This window comes from Pantherophis guttatus, chromosome 17 (genome assembly GCF_059756535.1).
Source record: "Pantherophis guttatus breed Tessera chromosome 17, ASM5975653v1, whole genome shotgun sequence".
Lineage (NCBI taxonomy): Eukaryota > Metazoa > Chordata > Lepidosauria > Squamata > Colubridae > Pantherophis > Pantherophis guttatus.
The window spans coordinates 6914243-6933425 of NC_142079.1; the positions used below are offsets into that span (position 1 = coordinate 6914243).

The 19183-nt window shown below is 46.0% G+C and overlaps 1 protein-coding gene across 2 annotated transcripts in view; it reads right to left on the bottom strand.

Annotated features, from left to right (window-relative positions):
* The window catches only part of KSR2 (kinase suppressor of ras 2), a 187356-nt gene that overhangs the window by 91438 nt on the left and 76735 nt on the right, over positions 1 to 19183 (bottom strand). For both annotated transcript variants that reach the window (XM_087880196.1, XM_087880197.1), the window contains exon 5: positions 2402 to 2583. In XM_087880196.1, the coding sequence (XP_087736322.1) occupies positions 2402 to 2583 (182 nt within the window). The remainder of the gene's footprint in view (positions 1 to 2401; positions 2584 to 19183) is intronic.

Sequence of the window (19183 nt, forward strand, 5' to 3'; positions counted from 1 at the left end):
CCTCCCTGCAAACTCCACTCCCTTCTATCCCTGATGATGTCACATCTGCAAGCTCCGAGAGCACCAAGAACTCCTCATCTCAAACCTGAGCTACAAATATTCTCCTCCACTGGTACCTTGTAAATAGGGCAAGAAAACGGGGCCACTGCACTGGCAGCTTCTGAAAAGATACCATCAGGTAGCACGGATGCCAAAGCTCCCCCCCCCAAAAGGACCTCAGGAGATCCTTCTCAGCAGCTGCCATTCAACTCAAGACAAATGCCAGTACCCCCCAAGGCGCCAAGTGGAAAACTAAGCTCGGCAACCCAGGCTGGGGCTGCATATCAGAACTGATGTCAGCAGCACCACCCGAAGGGAAGCCTTAGGCCCGAGCGGGGCAGACAACAGCCATTGTGTCTTGACCCCTTCCATCTGGATGTCTTCTCCTGTTAGCCGGCCTCGGCTACACGGTTGTTTTTCTCTCCGCCAGATTGTCAAGGAGAAGCATGGGGCTGACACACCGATGCAAAAGCAAGACAGTGCTGTCAAAAGCCTGCTCTGGAGCATCTCCCGGTCTGTCATACTAATTAACTTGGGATGACTAGGGCTGAATAACAGCAGCATTAACAGAGATGGAAGGGACCTTGGAGGTCTTCTAGTCCAACCCCCAGCTCAAGCAGAAGACTCTACGCCATCTGCCCTTGGCTCTGTAGGCATTGGCAAGGCTTTTGCTGTTAGTTGCAAAGTCGTGTCCGACCCATCGTGACCCCATGGACAACGTTCCTCCAGGCCTTCCTGTCCTCTACCATCCTCCGGAGTCCATTTTAAGCTCACGCCGACTGCTTCAGTGACTCCATCCGGCCACCTCGTTCTCTGCCGTCCCCTTCTTCTTCTTTTGCCCTCCATCATTCCCAGCATTAGGCTCTTCTCCAGGGAGTCCTTCCTTCTCATTAGGTGGCCAAAGTATTTGAGTTTCCTCTTCAGGATCTGGCCTTCTAGAGAGCAGTCAGGGTTGATCTCCTCTAGGACTGACCGGTTGGATGGCCTTGCAGTCCAAGGGACTCGCAGGAGTCTTCTCCAGCACCAGAGTTCAAAGGCCTCCATTCTTTGGCGCTCAGCCTTCCTTATGGTCCAACTTTCCCAGCCATCCATTGCAACTGGGAAAACCATAGCCTTGACTATACGCACTTTTCTTGGCAGGGTGATGTCTTTGCATTTTAGAATGCTGTCTAGATTTGCCATAGCTTTCCTCCCCAGGAGCAAGCATCTTTTAATTTCTTGATTGCAGTCCCCATCTGTGGTGATCTTGGAGCCCAGGAAAATAAAATCTGTCACTACCTCCATTACTTCCCCATCTATTTGCCAGGAATGGAGAGGGTTTATGGCTACCCTTTGATCTGGTCCTACAGAGGAAGATAATTGCCTGAGGTAGGGGTCTTATCAGAATTACAGAGTTGGAAGGGACCGTGGAGGTCTTCTAGTCCAACCCCCTGCTCAAGCAGAAGACTCCATACCAAATGGCTGTCCCGTCTCTTCTTAAAAACCTCCAGTTATGGAGCATCTACTCCATAAAGGCAAGCCATTCCACTGATGAATTGTTCTTCCAGGAAATTTCTCCTTATTTCTAGGTTCAATCTTTCCTTGGTTAAGTTTCCATCCACTGCTTCTTGCCCTGCCTTTAGATGCTAACGATAAAGAGTTGTAATAAGGGATAGAAGAGTTGCAGTAAAAAATAATAATAATAATAAAGTGGATCAGTGTTTGCATTTTGAATTTCAGCATTAGCGCTGAAGAACTTCAACCAGCCACCCCTTCCATTAAAATAAGTTCTCGGACCTAAAGAACAAAGAATAAAATTCAAAAAAAAAAGAGCAGGGCACACCGTTGAGTAGTAATCACAGATCTCTTTGGAGCCTCCATTGGACATTGTATAAGGTAAGGTAAAGGTTCCCCTTGCACATATGTGCTAGTTGTTCCCGACTCTATGGGGCAGTGCTCATCTCCATTTCAAAGCTGAAGAGCCAGCGCTCTTCATGTGGCTGGCATGACTCAACGCCAAAGACGCACGGACTCTGTTCCCTTCCCACCAAAGGTGGTCCCTATTTTTCTACTTGCATTTTTTACCTGCTTTCGAACTGCTAGGTTGGCAGAAGCTGGGACAAGTCACGGGAGCTCACCCCGTCACGCGGCGCTAGGGATTCGAACCGCTGAACTGCCGACCTTTCAATCGACAAGCTCAGCCTCTTAGCCACTGAGCCACCACTGGATCTTGTATAGCCAGCACAATTTCAAACAAAGTCAAGACTGGATTGGAAGACCCATGCCCAACATTTTTGTGTGTGTGTGTGATTGTGTGTGTGTGTTTGTATGCCTCCCCTCTTCTCCTCCTTCCCCCAGAACTACCCCGCCAGGTCCGACTTACTTGTGGAGAACATGCCATCCGTATGGACCGGAGGAGTGGAAGGAAGGAAGGGAGGGTGCCCGACGAAAAAGGACCTCAAGGACCGTTCGGACAGGAGAGGAGAGCGTTGTGCGGGGATGTTCTCACAGCTCCCCACGCTGTTGTGAATCTTGAGGTTCAGGGGCTTATCCTTCTTCTTGACCCTGGGAGGGAAGGAAGAAGAGAATGAGCCGTGAGAAAGGATTATCGTGAATGGAGAGCTTTTTAAGGGTTCGCATGAACAGGCCAGTCAGCAGAGGTCAGAAGCTTAGAGAAAGAAGAAAAGCCCCGTTAAGTCTACAAGTCCCCGTTAAGACATCAAGGATGTCTACAGTTTAGAAATCCATTTCTGGTCATGATAAATTGCTGGAGAAAAATGTGGGCAAACACCAAACCAAGGATGGGATTCTACTGGTCCAGACCAGTTCGGGCTAACCGGTAGCTCCAACGATCGGCTGGGAGCGAACCGGTTCGTCCCAATGATCAGATGGGTCCGCCCACCCACCCGTGCTATTTTCCCACCTTTATCTTCTCAGCTGATTCGCGCGGCAGAGCCGATTGCTGTGCGAATCAGCTGTGTTACTCCTCCGAAGAAACACAGACTGTGTGTGTCTTCAAACTGGGTGCGCGCGCAAAGCATGCAATCACCGAACTGGTTGTTAAACCGGGAGGATCCCACCACTGGACCAAACTGATGGTCCACATTCCATAATAGGTATTGAACTGTTCCCAACTGTTTTGATGAGACTTGCCTGAGCTGTCCAGAAATTTACACCTTCCAGCCAGAACCAAGAAGATTGATATTCCATCATCGGAAATCTTCTGGCTGTCTTATTTACTTATTTAGTGTATGATGAGAACATGTCAGAAGAGAAGTAAACACAGACATGCTATCCACGTAATTACACATAAAAGCTCTAGGGGGGTACAGCAGTGGCCTCATAACTGGATGCCCGATTCAGCTATCCAGCGGCCGCTTCTGGGGTTGCTTCGTGCTTATCATCTAAGGCAAGGGTTCCCAACCCCTGGGCTGCAGCCCACTACCAGGCCGTGGCCTATTTAGAATTGGGCTGCACAAATGGATGGCCGAAGTGCGTGTGTGCACGCAGCTCAGCATGTACAAGCAACAGGCTGGCACTCACCCACATGTGCACCAGCCCGTTGATCGAGCAAGTTAAGCTGCACGCCTGCGTGCCAGCCCGCCGCTCACACAGCCCATTACCCTCTCCCTTCCCAGCCAGGTTGCCAAGCCACATGACAACTCGCAAAGCATCCCTACTCTCGAGTTGCCATAGGGAAGGGGGATGGGAAACGGCGAAGCAGCACAGCAGCCAAAAACAAAATCACATTCCAGACGTATCTCTCTCAAGGCTGTCTCCGAGGGTTACCCACAGCGGCCGGAGGGGAGTCATCTCTACAACCTGTGAAATTGCTTCATTGGCAAAAGTGACTGATGACACACCCTGGGGGCAGTGGGGAAACAGGGTCAAGATTGGGCCGTAAATTACATGGAGTCAGAGTTGGCTTCACTTGGAACGTGAACCAACATGAAGCTCCTAATAAATAACTGCATTTCTTTTGAAGCTTGGCTCGAGGCTCATGATTTAATTAGGGCATCCGTCAGAACACCGCAAAGGTTGGGGACTGCTCTTCTAAGGAACCAGAGGATGTATGTTGTGGACAAATTTGAACAATATGTTTAATACGTTGCATATCAGCACCACAATTGCAACAAGGAGAATGTTTCCATCCCCAATGGATACAGGGCATTTTGATTTTATACACGTCTGTTTGTCATGGCTGTGAATGCAGTACAGGCAGGGTAAGGATCAGGGGGTCTCCGGGATAATTTTTGGAGATCTGTTGGGGAAAAAAAATCTGATTTTTATCATGGCTGAATCCCACAGAGAGGAGCCGCGGTGGCGCAGTGGTTAGAATGCAGTATTGCAGGCTGACTCTGCTTACTGCCAGGAGTTCGATCCTGACCAGCTCGAGGTTAACTCAGCCTTTCGTCCTTCCGAAGTCGGTCAAACAAGGTCCCAGATTGTTGGGGGGCAAGACGCTGACTCTGTAAACTGCTTAGAGAGGGCTGTAAAGCACTGTGAAGTGGTATATAAATCTAAGTGCTATTGCTATTGTATTTTATTCTTATCCTGGTTCTTTTTTTCCCCTTCACCCACCTCCTCCCTTTTCTTCTGCCATTTTATTATATGTTATGTGGGCGTCCTGAACACAGGGGCTGCCTTGTTTTTATGACACTGTAATTTAAACAGGGAATCGATTTGACTAAAGACACCTGTCCTGATTAAGTACATGAATTCAGATTAATAATGAATGCAACTGTCCTCTCTTGTTGCTTGTTTGCTCTAAATGGCTGATGGATTAATACAGCCAAACCTCTGGAGTTTTATCAATTCCAGGGGGCAATTACAGTTAACAGCCAAATCACTAGATTAGGTTCTGTTTGGTTTTCTCTCTGGCGATCCTTTGCTAAACTGAAAAACTTAAAAAGAGGACATAAACAAACAAATAATAACAGAGCTGTTTTATGCCCTACAAAAGAACGCAAGCAATGGGAGGATTTGCTAAGTAGATTGGATGACTGCCTTGTCGTGACGAGGGGGGGCTTGAGTAGCTCAATGAAGCTATGGGCTATGCCGTGCAGGGCACTGGTGAAATTCAAGTTTTTTTACTACCGTTTCTGTGGGCATGACTTGGTGGGTGTGGTGTGGCTTGCTGGGCGTGGCAGGGGAAGGATACTGCAAAATCCCCATTCCCATCCCATTCCAGGGGAAGGATACTGAAAAATCCCCATTCCCTCCCCACTCCTGGGGGAAGGATACTGCAAAATCTCTATTCCCACCCCACTCCAGGGGAAGGATACTGCGAAATCCCCATTCCCTCCCCACTCCTGGGGGAAGGATATTGCAAAATCTCTATTCCCATCCCACTCCCGGGGTAGGATACTGCGAAATCCTCATTCCTTCCCCACTCCTGGGGGAAGGATATTGCAAAATCTCCATTCCCACCCCACTCCAGGGGAAGGATACTGCAAAATCTCTATTCCCTCTCCACTCCCGGGGTAGGATACTGCGAAATCCCCATTCCTTCCCCACTCCTGGGGGAAGGATATTGCAAAATCTCCATTCCCACCCCACTCCAGGGGAAGGATACTGCAAAATCTCCATTCCCTTCCCATTCTGGGACCAGCCAGAGGTGGTATTTGCCGGTTCTCCGAACTGCTCAAAATTTCTGCTACCGGTTCTCCAGAACCTGTCAGAATCTGCTGGATTTCACCCCTGTGTATATATGTAAATGAGATGAGGGCAATCCTGAAAGGCAAGTTATACCCAACATTAAAAAAAAATCAATGAGTGATAGAAATGATTCCTCTTCCCATCTGGTCCTTTAGGAAAGTGGAGCGGATTTCCTGAAAGAAGACAAAGTTGCCTGATTCGGAGGCTGACCAGAAGTATTCCATCCCACTACTACTTCTTGCAACCCTTCCTCTGCTTGCTCCTAAGAGGACACCACCGGGGTTTGCAAAGGAAAACATCTGAAAAGCTGCAGTGGCAGCCAAAGAAGCTGATGGAATCTTAACTTGCATTAACAGAGGGATACACTCAAGATCAAGGGAGGTACTAATACCACTCTATAAAGCCCTAGTAAGACCACACCTAGAATCCTGCATCCAGTTTTGGTCACCACACTATAAAAAAGATGTTGAGATTCTAGAAAGAGTGCAGAGAAGAGCAACTAAGATGTTTAGGGGACTGGAGACTAAAACATACGATGAACGGTTGCAGGAACTGGGCATGGCTGGTCTAGTGAAGAGAAGGACCAGGGGAGACAGGAAAGCAGGCTTCCAATATTTGAGGGGCTGCCACAGAGAGGAAGGAGTCAAGCTATTTTCCAAAGCACCCAAAGGCCAGACAAGGAATAACGGATGGAAACTGACCAAGGAGAGATTCAACCTGGAAATAAGGAGGAATTTTCTGACAATGAGAACAATCAACCCATGGAACAGAAGTTGCCTTCAGAAGTTGTGGGAGCGTCATCATTGGAGGCTTTCAAGAAGAGATTGGACTGCCATTTGTCAGAAATGATGTAGGGTCCCCTGCTTCAGTGGGGGGCTGGACTAGATGACCTATAAGGTCCCTTCCAACTCTGTTAATCTGTTAAATCTGAAGTCAAACTTTTTTCTCTGCTCCAACTTCAAGGAAGAAAGAAGTGAATTTTGCAAGGAACCAAGTGAATTTTCTCCCCCAATCTCAGTGCTTTCTGCCCTCTTGTGGTGAACATTTTTAGCTTGGCCCCGTGGAGATACAGAACGCGACACCACCCTTCTTCCCACATGGCTAATTTCTCCGGGAACGTTGCGCCCATTTATCTTGTCTGGCCAATGAATCCTGATTTATGGGAGGCCTGGCACGATGCAACTTCCCCCTTCCCTTTGTAGACCAGGGAAACATGTTTTAAGAATCGCCGCCTCAATTTGTCTCTGTCTCCAGACCATTTTGCTCCTTCCCGACAGGAGTTCTGTTTCTGCAAGCCGAGTTGCTGGACAGTGGAGCAAAAAAAAAAAACCCACCTTGTTAACGTCCTCAGCGGAAGGAGTGTGAGGTCAAAAGCCACATGAGACGGAACGGACAATCAAATGCTTCGCTAAAATGAGATTTCTAGGAGGAAAGGTATCCTGAGGACTCGTCTCCTTTTCTCGGCCCTTATTTTGGAGTCCACTGCATGTGGTAACAGTCTCTTTAACAGTAACAGAGTCGGAAGGGACCTTGGAGGTCATCTAGTCCAACCCCCAGCTCACGCAGGAGACCTGTACTAGGGATTCGAACCGTCGAACTGCCAACCTTTCTGATCGACAAAGCTCAGTGTCCTAGCCACTGAGCCACCTAAAATGCTCTGTCGTTCTACCTTCGGCAGGGGGTTAGACTAGAAGACCTTCAAGGTCCCTTCCGGCCCTATGATTCAGCTTAGCTGTACAAGCGCTCCCTGACTTATGACCGCAATTAAACCCAAAATTTCTGTTGCTAAGCGAGACATTTGTTAAGTGACTTTCACTCCGTTTTATCACCTTTTGTGCCATGGTTGTTAAGTAAAATCACTGCAGTCGTTAAGTGAGTAACCCGGTTGTTAAGTGAGTAACCCGGCTTCCTCATTGACTTTGCTTGTCAGAAGGTCACAAAAGGGGATCCCACAACTCCGTGACACTGCAGTCGTCATAAATATAAGTCAGTTGCCAATAGAATAGAATAGAATAGAATAGAATAGAATAGAATAGAATAGAATAGAATAGAATAGAATATGGAATGGAATGGAATGGAATGGAATGGAATGGAATGGAATGGAATAGAATAAGAATAGAGTAGAGTAGAGTAGAGTAGAGTAGAGTAGAGTAGAGTAGAGTAGAATAGAATAGAATAGAATAGAATAGAATAGAATAGAATAGGGAGTGGAGTGGAGTGGAGTGGAGTGGAGTGGAGTGGAGTGGAGTGGAATAGAATAGAATAGAATAGAATAGAATAGAATAGAATAGAATAGAATAGAATAGAATAGAATAGAATAGAATAGAATATGGAATGGAATGGAATGGAATGGAATGGAATGGAATGGAATAGAATAAGAATAGAGTAGAGTAGAGTAGAGTAGAGTAGAGTAGAGTAGAGTAGAGTAGAATAGAATAGAATAGAATAGAATAGAATAGAATAGAATAGAATAGGGAGTGGAGTGGAGTGGAGTGGAGTGGAGTGGAGTGGAGTGGAGTGGAATAGAATAGAATAGAATAGAATAGAATAGAATAGAATAGAATAGAATAGAATAGAATAGAATAGAACAGAACAGAACAGAACAGAACAGAACAGAACAGAACAGAATAGAATAGAATAGAATAGAATAGAATAGAATAGAATAGAATAGAATATGGAGTGGAGTGGAGTGGAGTGGAGTGGAGTGGAGTGGAGTGGAGTGGAGTAGAGTAGAGTAGAGTAGAGTAGAGTAGAGTAGAGTAGAGTAGAGTAGAGTAGAATAGAATAGAATAGAATAGAATAGAATAGAATAGAATAGAATAGAATAGAATAGAATAGAATAGAAATAAGGAGTAGAGTAGAGTAGAGTAGAGTAGAGTAGAGTAGAGTAGAGTAGAATAGAATAGAATAGAATAGAATAGAATAGAATAGAATAGAATAGAATAGAATAGAATAGAATAGAATAGAATAGAATGGAGGAGGAGGAGGAAAGAAGGAGAATGGGATAGGATGGGATGAGATGGGATGGAATAGAATAGGATATAAAATACTTTATTGGCCAAGCGTGACTGGACATACCCAAAAAATTTGTCTCCGGTGCATAAGCTCTCAGTGTACATACAAGCCAACAAGTGATCATCATCATCATCATAAAATACAATCATAAATCACAGTCATCACTCAGCGATAATCAGAGGGAACTAAATAACGCAATCAACACAAGCCATTAACAGGATACTAAATAAAAGCAATCAACATAAATCATGAGATACAACAACACATTGCAGTCATAAGAACCTAAGGAAATGGGTAATCGGACAGATGAGAAGGATAATCAGTAATATAGCCCTACTAGGGGGATTTGACATCCCAGGGCATAGGCAGCGTGGTGATAATTAGTTGTTTAAAGGGAGCTCGGCTCCCGAAGCCCTTTTTAAATAGCAGAGATTTCATTGCCTGAAAGTCTTTCTATCAAACTGCGGCCAGAGAGATTTAAATCATTGCAATGTTGGAAATGAGCACCTGTGCATTCTTGTTGATTTTTCCTAACACAAAACCTTTCCATTTGAAACGGGAGGATTAAACAAATAGTCTAAATAGGTGACTGGCATGACAAAATCCAGCCTTTTGGAATTGCCAGTGATTTTTTTAAAAAAAAAATGCAACAAGAGTATTGCTTAACTTTTCCATTAAGATAACGAATGACGGCAGAATGTGAGCGAACACGACAGTGTTAGTGATCGTACTCTCAGATATGATAGTGGTGAATCCTTCTGGAAAAATAAAGAGACATTTTCTATTTTCTGGAGGAAAAAAAAATAAAATAAATCAGGATCCTTTTGGCAAGAAGAGAGAGAATTGGGGAAATGGGATCTCCGCCATTGGGAAATCAATTTTTAGTCGAAATAACAGCAGGTGTATTCTGGGGGGAAAAGCAAAACGTCGCAAGGAATATTAAAACCTGAACATCGTAACTAAGAGCCTTGGTAGTACAGTGGTCTAAGGCACCCTGTTATTAAGCTGGTTATTAAGACCAGCTGCCTGCAACTACTGCAGGTTCGAATCTCCCCAAGGCTCAAGGTTGACTCAGCCTTCCATCCTTTCTACGGTAGGTCAATTGAGGACCCAGTTTGTGGGGGCAATAAGCTGACTTTGTATAAATATACAAAAGGATGAAGGCTGTTGCTGAGCACATTGTAAGCCGCCCTGAGTCTCCGGAGAAGGGCGGCATATAAATCAAATTAAAAAAAAAAAAAAAGGTCGCCTAGCTAACCGCAGGCACGTGCACAAGTTCTGCAGGCGCTCATTAATGTACAGAAAACGACACTGGGAAAAAAACAAACAAACCTGGATTCACACGTTTTTGCCCCACAATGGTAATTTGCTCGTTTTGTAGCTTTGTGGGTTCCCACAGCACCCCCAAATTAACCACTTGCTGAACACGGCCCCGCTGAGCTCGTACTGTACTAAGTCACCAGCCATGGTTACCAACCACCTAATGAGATCGTCACACCGCACCAAGCGGGAACAATGCGTAGGATGTCGTGGGAGCCAAACTTATATCTCGGGAGAATTTGATCATTAAAAGCTACCTGCACTCTGCCCCCTTGGTGTGCCGTTCGATACTCACACTGGAGAGGCTTCCTTCATTTGCCTCTCTCGGTTGCCCATAAATGTATCACACATCTGCAACAGATGTGCCGTCAGCACACATTTATAATAGAATAGAATAACAGAGTTGGAAGGGACCTTGGAGGTCTTCTAGTCCAACCCCCTGCTTAGGCAGGAAACCCTACACCGCTTCAGACAAATGGTTATCCGATCTCTTCTTAAAAACTTCCAGTGTTGGAGCATTCACAACTTCTGGAGGCAAGTTGTTCCACTGATTAATTGTTCTCACTGTCAGGAAATTTCTCCTTAGTTCTAGGTTGCTTTTCTCCTTGATTAGTTTCCACCCGTTGCTTCTTGCTCTACCCTCAGGTGCTTTGGAGAATAGCTTGACTCCCTCTTCTTTGGGGCAGCCCCTGAGATATTGGAAGGCTGCTATCATGTCTCCCCTGGTCCTTCTTTTCATTAAACTAGACATACCCAGTTCCTGCAACCGTTCTTCATATGTTTTAGCCTCCAGTCCACTCGTCATGTTGGTTGCTCTTCTCTGCACTCTTTCTAGAGTCTCAACACCTTTTTTATAGTGTGGTGACCAAAACTGGATGCAGGACTCTAGGTGTGGTCTTACTAGGGCTTTATAGAGTGCTATTAGTACCTCTCTTGATCTTGATTGTATTTTGGATATGCTGCAACTGGTGGCCCCTTTGGGAAGCCTTGGTGAACAAACCATGGTAAGAAAAACGAGCCGTCTACCCTGAAGATTCAGTCCTGTTTGCTTTCCAGAGATGTGGCCATACCAAAGAAAAGTAACAGAGCCTGCAAAAAAAAAAAAAAAAAACCCTCGCATTCCTTTCTCCTGATCCGGAACAGACATCCTCTCCTTGTGGGGCCTGTTTTCAACACATGCCCTTCTTCAGCTCTGTGGGCATCTGGAGAAACCACGGGTAGGAAATGACTGCATTGGGAGCATCTCCAAGACCTTACTGAACGATGCATCTGACAAAGACTGGAGCAAAGGGTCCAGGAAGGAAAGGAAGAAGGGAGGAGAGACCGGAAAAAAAAAAAACCAATTATCGACTCTCTTTCTAATAGGTTAATTGTTTCCCAGCACAGGAAAAGATGCTATTTGTTTTCAGATTGCCAAGGGAAATGCTGTAACCAATTTATTTGTTTAAGGAAGTCTACATGGTTTGCCCTTGCTCAGCCTTACAGTTGCCCCCATGAGCCAAGAGCCTTGGTAGTACAGTGGTTTAAAGCACCCTGTTATTAACACAGCTGCCTGCAATTTCTGCAGGTTCGAATCTTACCAGGCTCAAGGTTGACTCAGCCTTCCATCCTTTCTAAGGTAGGTTAAATGAGGACCCAGTTTGTGGGGGCAATAAGCTGACTTTGTATAAATATACAAAAGGATGAAGGCTATTGCTTAACGCATTGTAAGCTGCCCTGAGTCTCCGGAGAAGGGCGGCATATAAATCAAATTAAAAAAAAAAAAAAAGGGCAAGCGTGAAAGGGAAAGATTGATAAGAGCTCAAGAGAAACCAGTGGGATCTACCGAGCAGCAGGGATGGTGAGCTTTAGATGTGTCTTCACTTAGGTATTGCCTTATGGTCAAGTGATGGAGTGACCGTAGCATGGAGTGATAGTAGTACCAACTTTGTACTGAACTGGTGAGTCCATGCTTGGAATGCTGGTATGTACAGCTCTGGTCACCCTGATATAAAAAGACGAAGAGGCTCTAGAAACAGTGCAGAGAAGAGCAACAAAGAGGATTTGGGGTCTGGAGGTAAAGTGCATGAATGGTTGAGGGATCTAGGTATCTCTAGTCTAATGAAGAGAGCCCTTCCTTCCTGCCTGCCTGCCTTTTCTCTCCTCCTCCTCCTCCTCCTCCTCCTCCTCCTCCTCCTCCTCCTCCTCCTCCTCCTCCTCCTCCTCCTCCTCCTCCTCCTCCTCCTCCTCTTCTTCTTCTTCTTCTTCTTCTTCTTCTTCTTCTTCTTCTTCTTCTTCTTCTTCTTCTTCTTCTTCTTCTTCTTCTTTCTTCTTCTTCTTCCTCCTCTTCTTCCTCCTTTCTTCTTCCTCCTCCTCCTCCTCCTCCTTTCTTCTTCCTCCTCCTCCTTCCTCTTCCTCCTCCTCTTCTTCTTCCTCCCTTCTTCTTCTTCTTCCTCCCTTCTTCTTCCTCCTCCTCCTCCTTCTTCTTCTTCCTCCTTTCTTCTTCCTCCTCCTCCTTCTTCTTCTTCCTCTTCCTCCTCCTCTTCTTCTTCTTCCTCCCTTCTTCCTCCTCCTCCTCCTTTTCCTTCTTCCTCCTCCTCCTCCTTCTTCTTCCTCTTCCTCCTCTTCTTCCTCCTTTCTTCTTCCTCCTCCTCCTTCTTCTTCCTCTTCCTCCTCCTCTTCTTCTTCCTCCCTTCTTCTTCTTCTTCTTCCTCCTCCTTCTTCTTCTTCCTCTTTCACCTCCTCTTCTTCTTCTTCTTCTTCTTCTTCCTCCTCCTCCTCCTCTTCTTCCTTTCTTTTTCTTCTTCCTCCTTTCTTCTTCTTTTTCTTCTACTTCTTTTTCTTCCTCCTCCTCCTCCTCCTCCTCTTCTTCTCCTCTCTCTCTCTCACTCTCTCTCTCCCTCCCTCCCTCCCTCCCCCTCTCCCGTTAATATACACATCGCACAAACTTTTCGTCCCTTGTCTCTTATCATCTTGCTCCACTTTTCCTGCCCTGAGAGCAGATTCTGCTGCTTCGCCCATTGTGATCTTCTAACTGCCATCCGGATGGCTCTAAACCAACTCCTGCTTTTCAAGCCAGGGGGTTCCTTCTGCTGGGCGACTTGACATCTCAGAGGCCTCTCAGCACGGGTTGACCGCCACGGGTTCTGCACCACCGCCACGCTTCTTGTCCGCGGGGGCCCCGAGGCAGCAACGCCCCTGAACATTCGGGAAGTTAAAAGCGATGGCTGAAAACTGCCTGTCGCAAAGACACTCCAAGGGCAGAACACCGGAGTTCTTTCAGTCTTGCTTTTGCCAAGCAGCCAGGTCCTCGGCTTACAACAGGTCAGTTAGTGACCGTTCAAAGTCACAACGGCACTGGAAAAAAAAAGGAGCAACGACCGTTGTTCAAACTTACGACCAATGCAGCATCCCCACCCCGCATGATCATGAGATCAGAATTCAGATGCTTGGCCCAGGGTTTCACATTTATGACAGTTGTGGTGGTCCCAGGCTCACATGATCCCCTTTTGCAAGTCAATGGGGGGGTGTGAACCCAGATTCACTTAACAACCACGTGACTTAAATGCCATGGCTCACTTAACAATTGTGGCAAAACGGGCCAAATTCGCGTAACGAGCGTTTCACTTAGCAACACAAATTTGGGGCTCCGTTGCGGTCGTAACTCAAGGACCACCTGTACCGTACCGTAGGGCCTGCGTGCTCCAGTTCAACAGCAGCAATAACAGAGGTGAGAATCCAAGCTAACTCGTGCAACCCCCTCCCTCATTTCTCTCATCCTGATCAGTGGTGGGTTTCAAAATTTTTTTACTATCGGTTCGGTGGGTGTGGCTTGGTGGGTGTGCCATGGCTTGGTGGCAGGGGAAGGATACTGCAAAATCTCCATTCCCACCCCACTCCTGGGGAAAGCACTCCTGGGGGAAGGATACTGCAAAATCTCCATTCCCACCCCACTCCAGGTTCCCACCCCACTCCAGGGGAAGGATACTGCAAAATCTCCATTCCCACCCCACTCCTGGGGGAAGGATACTGCAAAATCTCCATTCCCACCCCACTCCAGGGGAAGGATACTGCAAAATCCCCATTCCCACCCCACTCCAGGGGAAGGATACTGCAAAATCTCCATCTCCTCTCAATCAGCTGGAACTTGGGAGGCAGAGAATAACTGGGGGGCGGGGCCAGTCAGAATTTTTACTACCGGTTCTCCGAACGACTCAAAATTTCCGCTACCGGTTCTCCAGAACTGGTCAGAACCTGCTGAAACCCACCTCTGATCCTGACCCCAGTACAAAGCTCCACTTTTCCAAGGTCTTTTATTAGCCAATGAAGTTTGGAGGCTGTTTGTTCCCCCCCCGCCCCCCCCCGCCCCCATCTCCACTCTCAGCCGCCCTCCCCCAAACCTATAAATCAGTTACAGGCCGAAATATTTACCAAGAAAATCATTTCCTTGCAAGCAGTCTTGGTGACAGCTCTCATTATTAGGAAGGATGAGTGATTCTCAACAGAGGTTTTGACTGAACCCCCCCCCCTTTCCGGGGGGGTGGGTGCAGGGATGAACAATGATTTGAGCTTGACATCATTCATCTGTCTGTAATGCCAAAGGAAATCAGCAAAAGGCTGGCTAGTCGGGGTGCCAGAGGGAAAACACTGGAATGCTCCAGAGCAGAATTAGGGACGCGGTGTTAGGGACACAGTGTTAGGGACACGGTGGCTCAGTGGCTAAGATGCTGAGCTTGTCGATCGAAAGGTCGGCAGTTCGGCGGTTCGAATCCCTAGCGCCGCGTAACGGGGTGAGCTCCCGTTCCTTATCCCAGCTTCTGCCAACCTAGCAGCTCGAAAGGACAAAGTGGGGGGGGGGGGGAAATGAGTGAGCTTGGCTGAGGCCTTAATGGCCCATTGACAAAGGTGGTGGTGGGGAGGCAGGAAGCTGCTTTGTCCTTAAAACATGTTTCTCATCCAGGGAAACACAATATTCTGCCTTTTCAAATACCGTATTTTTCGCAGTATAAGACGCACCTTTTTCCACCCTAAAACGGGGTGAAAATTTAGGTGCGTCTTATACACTGAATGTAGCCCCGCCTACCCACTGGCCCCCACCCTTTGGCCTCTGCCTCCCAGCAGTTTACCTCCTTGCAGCAAACAGCAAGAAAAAACAGCTCCTTTTAGCTTCAGCACATGCTAATTAGCACAAGTTGATTGGATCGGCCTCCCGACTCTCAGCTGATTTGCTCTCAGCTGTTTAGCGCAGGGCTCTGCTGCTTGCTGCAAGGAGGAAAATTGCTGGAGCAGATTTTTTTTTCCTCTTGTGCTAATCAAGCTATGCTGAAAACGAAAATGAAAGTAAAGCAGGCTGTTTGCTGTTTGCTGCAACGAGGCAAAATTGCTCAGAGGCAGAGGGAGATTTCTTTTTCTTCTTTTCCTCACCAAAAAAGGTAGGTGCGTCTTATACTCCGGTGCATCTTATACTCTGAAAAATACGGTATTCCCCAAAACATTTCATTCTTCTAGGAGAGTGCTAACTTCCTACAAAGGCCCTTCTCCTTTCTGAGATGGATCTCCAGAAGACCCCCAAAACTTGCCGAGGACAGTCAAGCTTTGGCCGATGCGTCTCATGCTCCCGATCCGTGAAACTGCAAGAGACGTTCTGCCTTGCGACCTTCGAACAGAACTTCCTCCCCATCCATCAGTCTCTCTTGTCGTTTTTCAAGCAGAGCCTTTGGCTTGACACGCGCTCATCATTCGAGACAAGGGAGGCCATTGATCGGTGGTGGCATTTCACAGCCTCCCTGCTTTAATCTCTCAGCCCGGGTGAGTGATCACTTCGTCCCTGCTGTCATGGGCCCATCCTTTCGGCATGTTAAGAGGCATGTCCGATTTCCCCCTTTGGACCGGCCTACTTTGGGTGGGGTGGGGGGAATGGTGAAGCAATTCTTCGGCACAACAGTCTTTCCAGCTCAGTCGGCTTGGCAGAAAGAAAAAAAGGGGGGGAGAAGGACTAGGGGAGACATGGTAGCAGTGTTCCAGTATCTCAGGGGCTGCCCCAAAGAAGAGGGAGTCAAGCTATTCTCCAAAGCACCTGAGGGCAGGACAAGAAGCAATGGGTGGAAACTAATCAAGGAGAGAAGCAACTTAGAACTAAGGAGAAATTTCCTGACAATGAGAACAATTAATCATTGGAACAACTTGCCTCCAGAAGATGTGAATGCTCCAACACTGGAAGTTTTTAAGAAGAGGTTGGATAACCATTTGTCTGAAGTGGTATAGGTTCTCCAGCCTAAGCAGGAGGTTGGACTAGAAGACCCCCCAACTCTTGATATTCTTGTGAATGTGTTCATGACCTCGATGGTGGTGGATGTTAGAAACTACCATACAGTAAATGGAAAAGTCTTACGGAAAGGGTAAAGGGATCAGCAAGGCTTGTGCTGAATTCTTACTTTAAGTGGAGTGGAAAGCCCGGGAACTTTTAGTACTGGCTTTCCACCAGTTCGTGCCAAGATGATTTATCTAAATAAATTTGTTCTTTGAGGAAACGGAATGCCTCCATTTGTGATGGGTACATTAATTGGAACCTGACACTTCTATCCAGATAGCCTCAGGCAAGGCAAAACTGTTTATGGACAATTTTCATCCAAGCAGAGTAGTTGTTCATTAGAGCAAAGACTCGGCCTCCTTCGCTCCCCTGACACGCCACAGAAAAGCCATTAGCTGCTAAATAAAAACCACTCTTTTCCTTAGTGTGGGAGATGACCCGAATCTGAGCCGGAAGGAGGGGTCAAGCAAGTCATCAGTTTGGAATCCCTTCGTGCCGACAAGAGAGTCCAGCCCACCGTGAATTCCATTGACTCTTATCTACCACTGATCTGCTTTGACTGTTAGTAGCTCAGATTCTTGTAAAGAGCATTAGCACGCGATAAACTTACATTCCTTTGAACTGCCTTGCTCCCTGATTTCTTGAGCCTGACACTTATTAGTCCTCAAAGGTGCTTTTCCAAAAGGCAACTGGACTTTCTTGGGGGTTGTTTTCCCCCTGAAAACATTTCACTTCTCATCCGAGAAGCTTCTTTCTAAAGAAGCTTCTTGGATGAGGAAAGAAACATTTTCAAGGAAAAACCAAGAAGGTCCAGCTGTCTTTTGGAAAAGCACCTTTGGGACAGTGGTGGGTTTCAAATTTTTTTACTACCGGTTCTGTGGGCATGGCTTGGTGGGCATGGCAGGGGAAGATTACTGCAAAATCCCCATTCCCTCCCGATCAGCTGGGACGTAGGAGGCAGAGAATAGATGGGGCGGGGCCAGTCAGAGGTGGTATTTACCGGTTCTCCAAACTACTTAAAATTTCTGCTACCGGTTCTCCAGAACCGGCTGAAACCCACCTCTCCCTTTGGGACAACCTTGACATGGATGATTTTTATTTATTTTATTTATTTTATTTTATTTCCAATTTCTATACCGCCCTTCTCCCTGAGGACTCAGGGTGGTGTACAGCCAGAATTAAAAACATGCAATACAAATATTAAGAAACAATTAAAATATATATAAATTTGGCCCAATGATTAAAATCACTACTAATTAAAACATTTTTTAAAATTTCTTCTTAAGCCAGCCCGGCTTGCTGGAAAAAATGGGTTTTAAGGGCACGGCGGAAGGCACTGAGGTCTTGGATTCTCCTTATCTCTGGGGGCAGCTGATTCCAGAGGGTAGGAGATTGAGAATCTCCATAGTTGAAGAGACACACATGTGTAATATCCCCTACTTTAAACGTTTGGTAGGGAATTATTTAAAGTTTACATTCAAAATTAGCACCACCAGGAGTGGAACAGGATTTTCAAATAAACATTTTATTCCATAGCAAATGCAATCGGTGACCAGGAAGTCAAAAAACAACGAATAGCAAATAAAACACAAGAATAGTATAAATTTAGTAACGATAGAAATAGAAATAAAACAAAAGTCTCAAAAGAAAAAAAAGAGAATTACAGAGTAAAAGAGAACGAGTAACAAGCTATCAACAGTGTCAGCTAAAGCCAGCATTTTCCTACTAATTGAGATATCTGCCAATAAAAATTGAGTCACTTGATTTGTAACAGCTGAATTCCTATCCCGTAGGATCACTTAAAAAGTGTAGATCACCAAACAGATCTGCCCCTACCTATATCACAGATGGAGAACTTTATAGAGCATAAAGTTCTGGACCTTGGCAACTTCAACTCCCAGAATTCCCCAGCCAGCCATTTTTGACAATTGGCAGACATGGCGACTTCACTAACTCTCATAAATAAATAAAACTCCAACACATAGCAAAGAAGATGGCTGCTATTTCCAAGCCAGCTTTTTATCTGAATCTAGTTAGTTTTTGTCTAAAAGTAAAAAAGAAATAATAAAGGTGTCAACTACACGATTCCAGGTTGGTGATTAACCAACTCCCAAATGCACGTTCAAACAATCGATTCAGATCTTGGACCGATGCTGTGTTTTCCTTTCTTGGCTACTGATTACACCCAAAGGTGTATTCACCTGAGTCTCTTTCTTTAATAAAAGATTGGAGCAATGTACCGAAAATCATTTGCCCTTCGGGCAAATGGTTCCCAAATTAATTTTATACGGTAGGAAAAATCATAATAATAAAGTATGTGATTTAATAGATGGCGGGGGAAAGAAATGTTGCTGGCAAGCTTCACTAGTTTGCATGATGTTTAATTCAGTGGTGCGCTTCCTTTCAATGCACTGTAGGTTTTTAAAAAAAAAGAAAGAAAGAAAAAAAAATTACCTAAAGGGAAGAAGAGAAGGTCGCAAAGAGATTTTTTTTATTCTGGATCTTGCAAAAAAAAAATTCTGGCATAATGTCAGTTGAGGAAGGTTCTAGTTTCTTGGATGGAGTTTCTTGAGAAGGGCCCAAAGCTGTGTTTCTCAGCTCTAGCAATTTTAAGACATGTGGACTTCCAACTCCCAGAATTTTGCAATTCAATTCTGGGAGTTGAAGTCCACACCTGCAGCCTGGGGAATTATGGGAGTTATGGTCCACATATCCTTAAAGTTGCCAAGGTTGAGAAACCTTGGTCTAAGTCAGTGTTGGCGAACCTTTTCAGCACCGAGTGCTGAAATGGTAGTGCGCATGCGCCGGGGAGAACCAGAAACCAAAAGAGCAGTTCCTGGGCATGCATGCACGCACCAGGAAGCTGTGCTTCCTGTTTCCGGC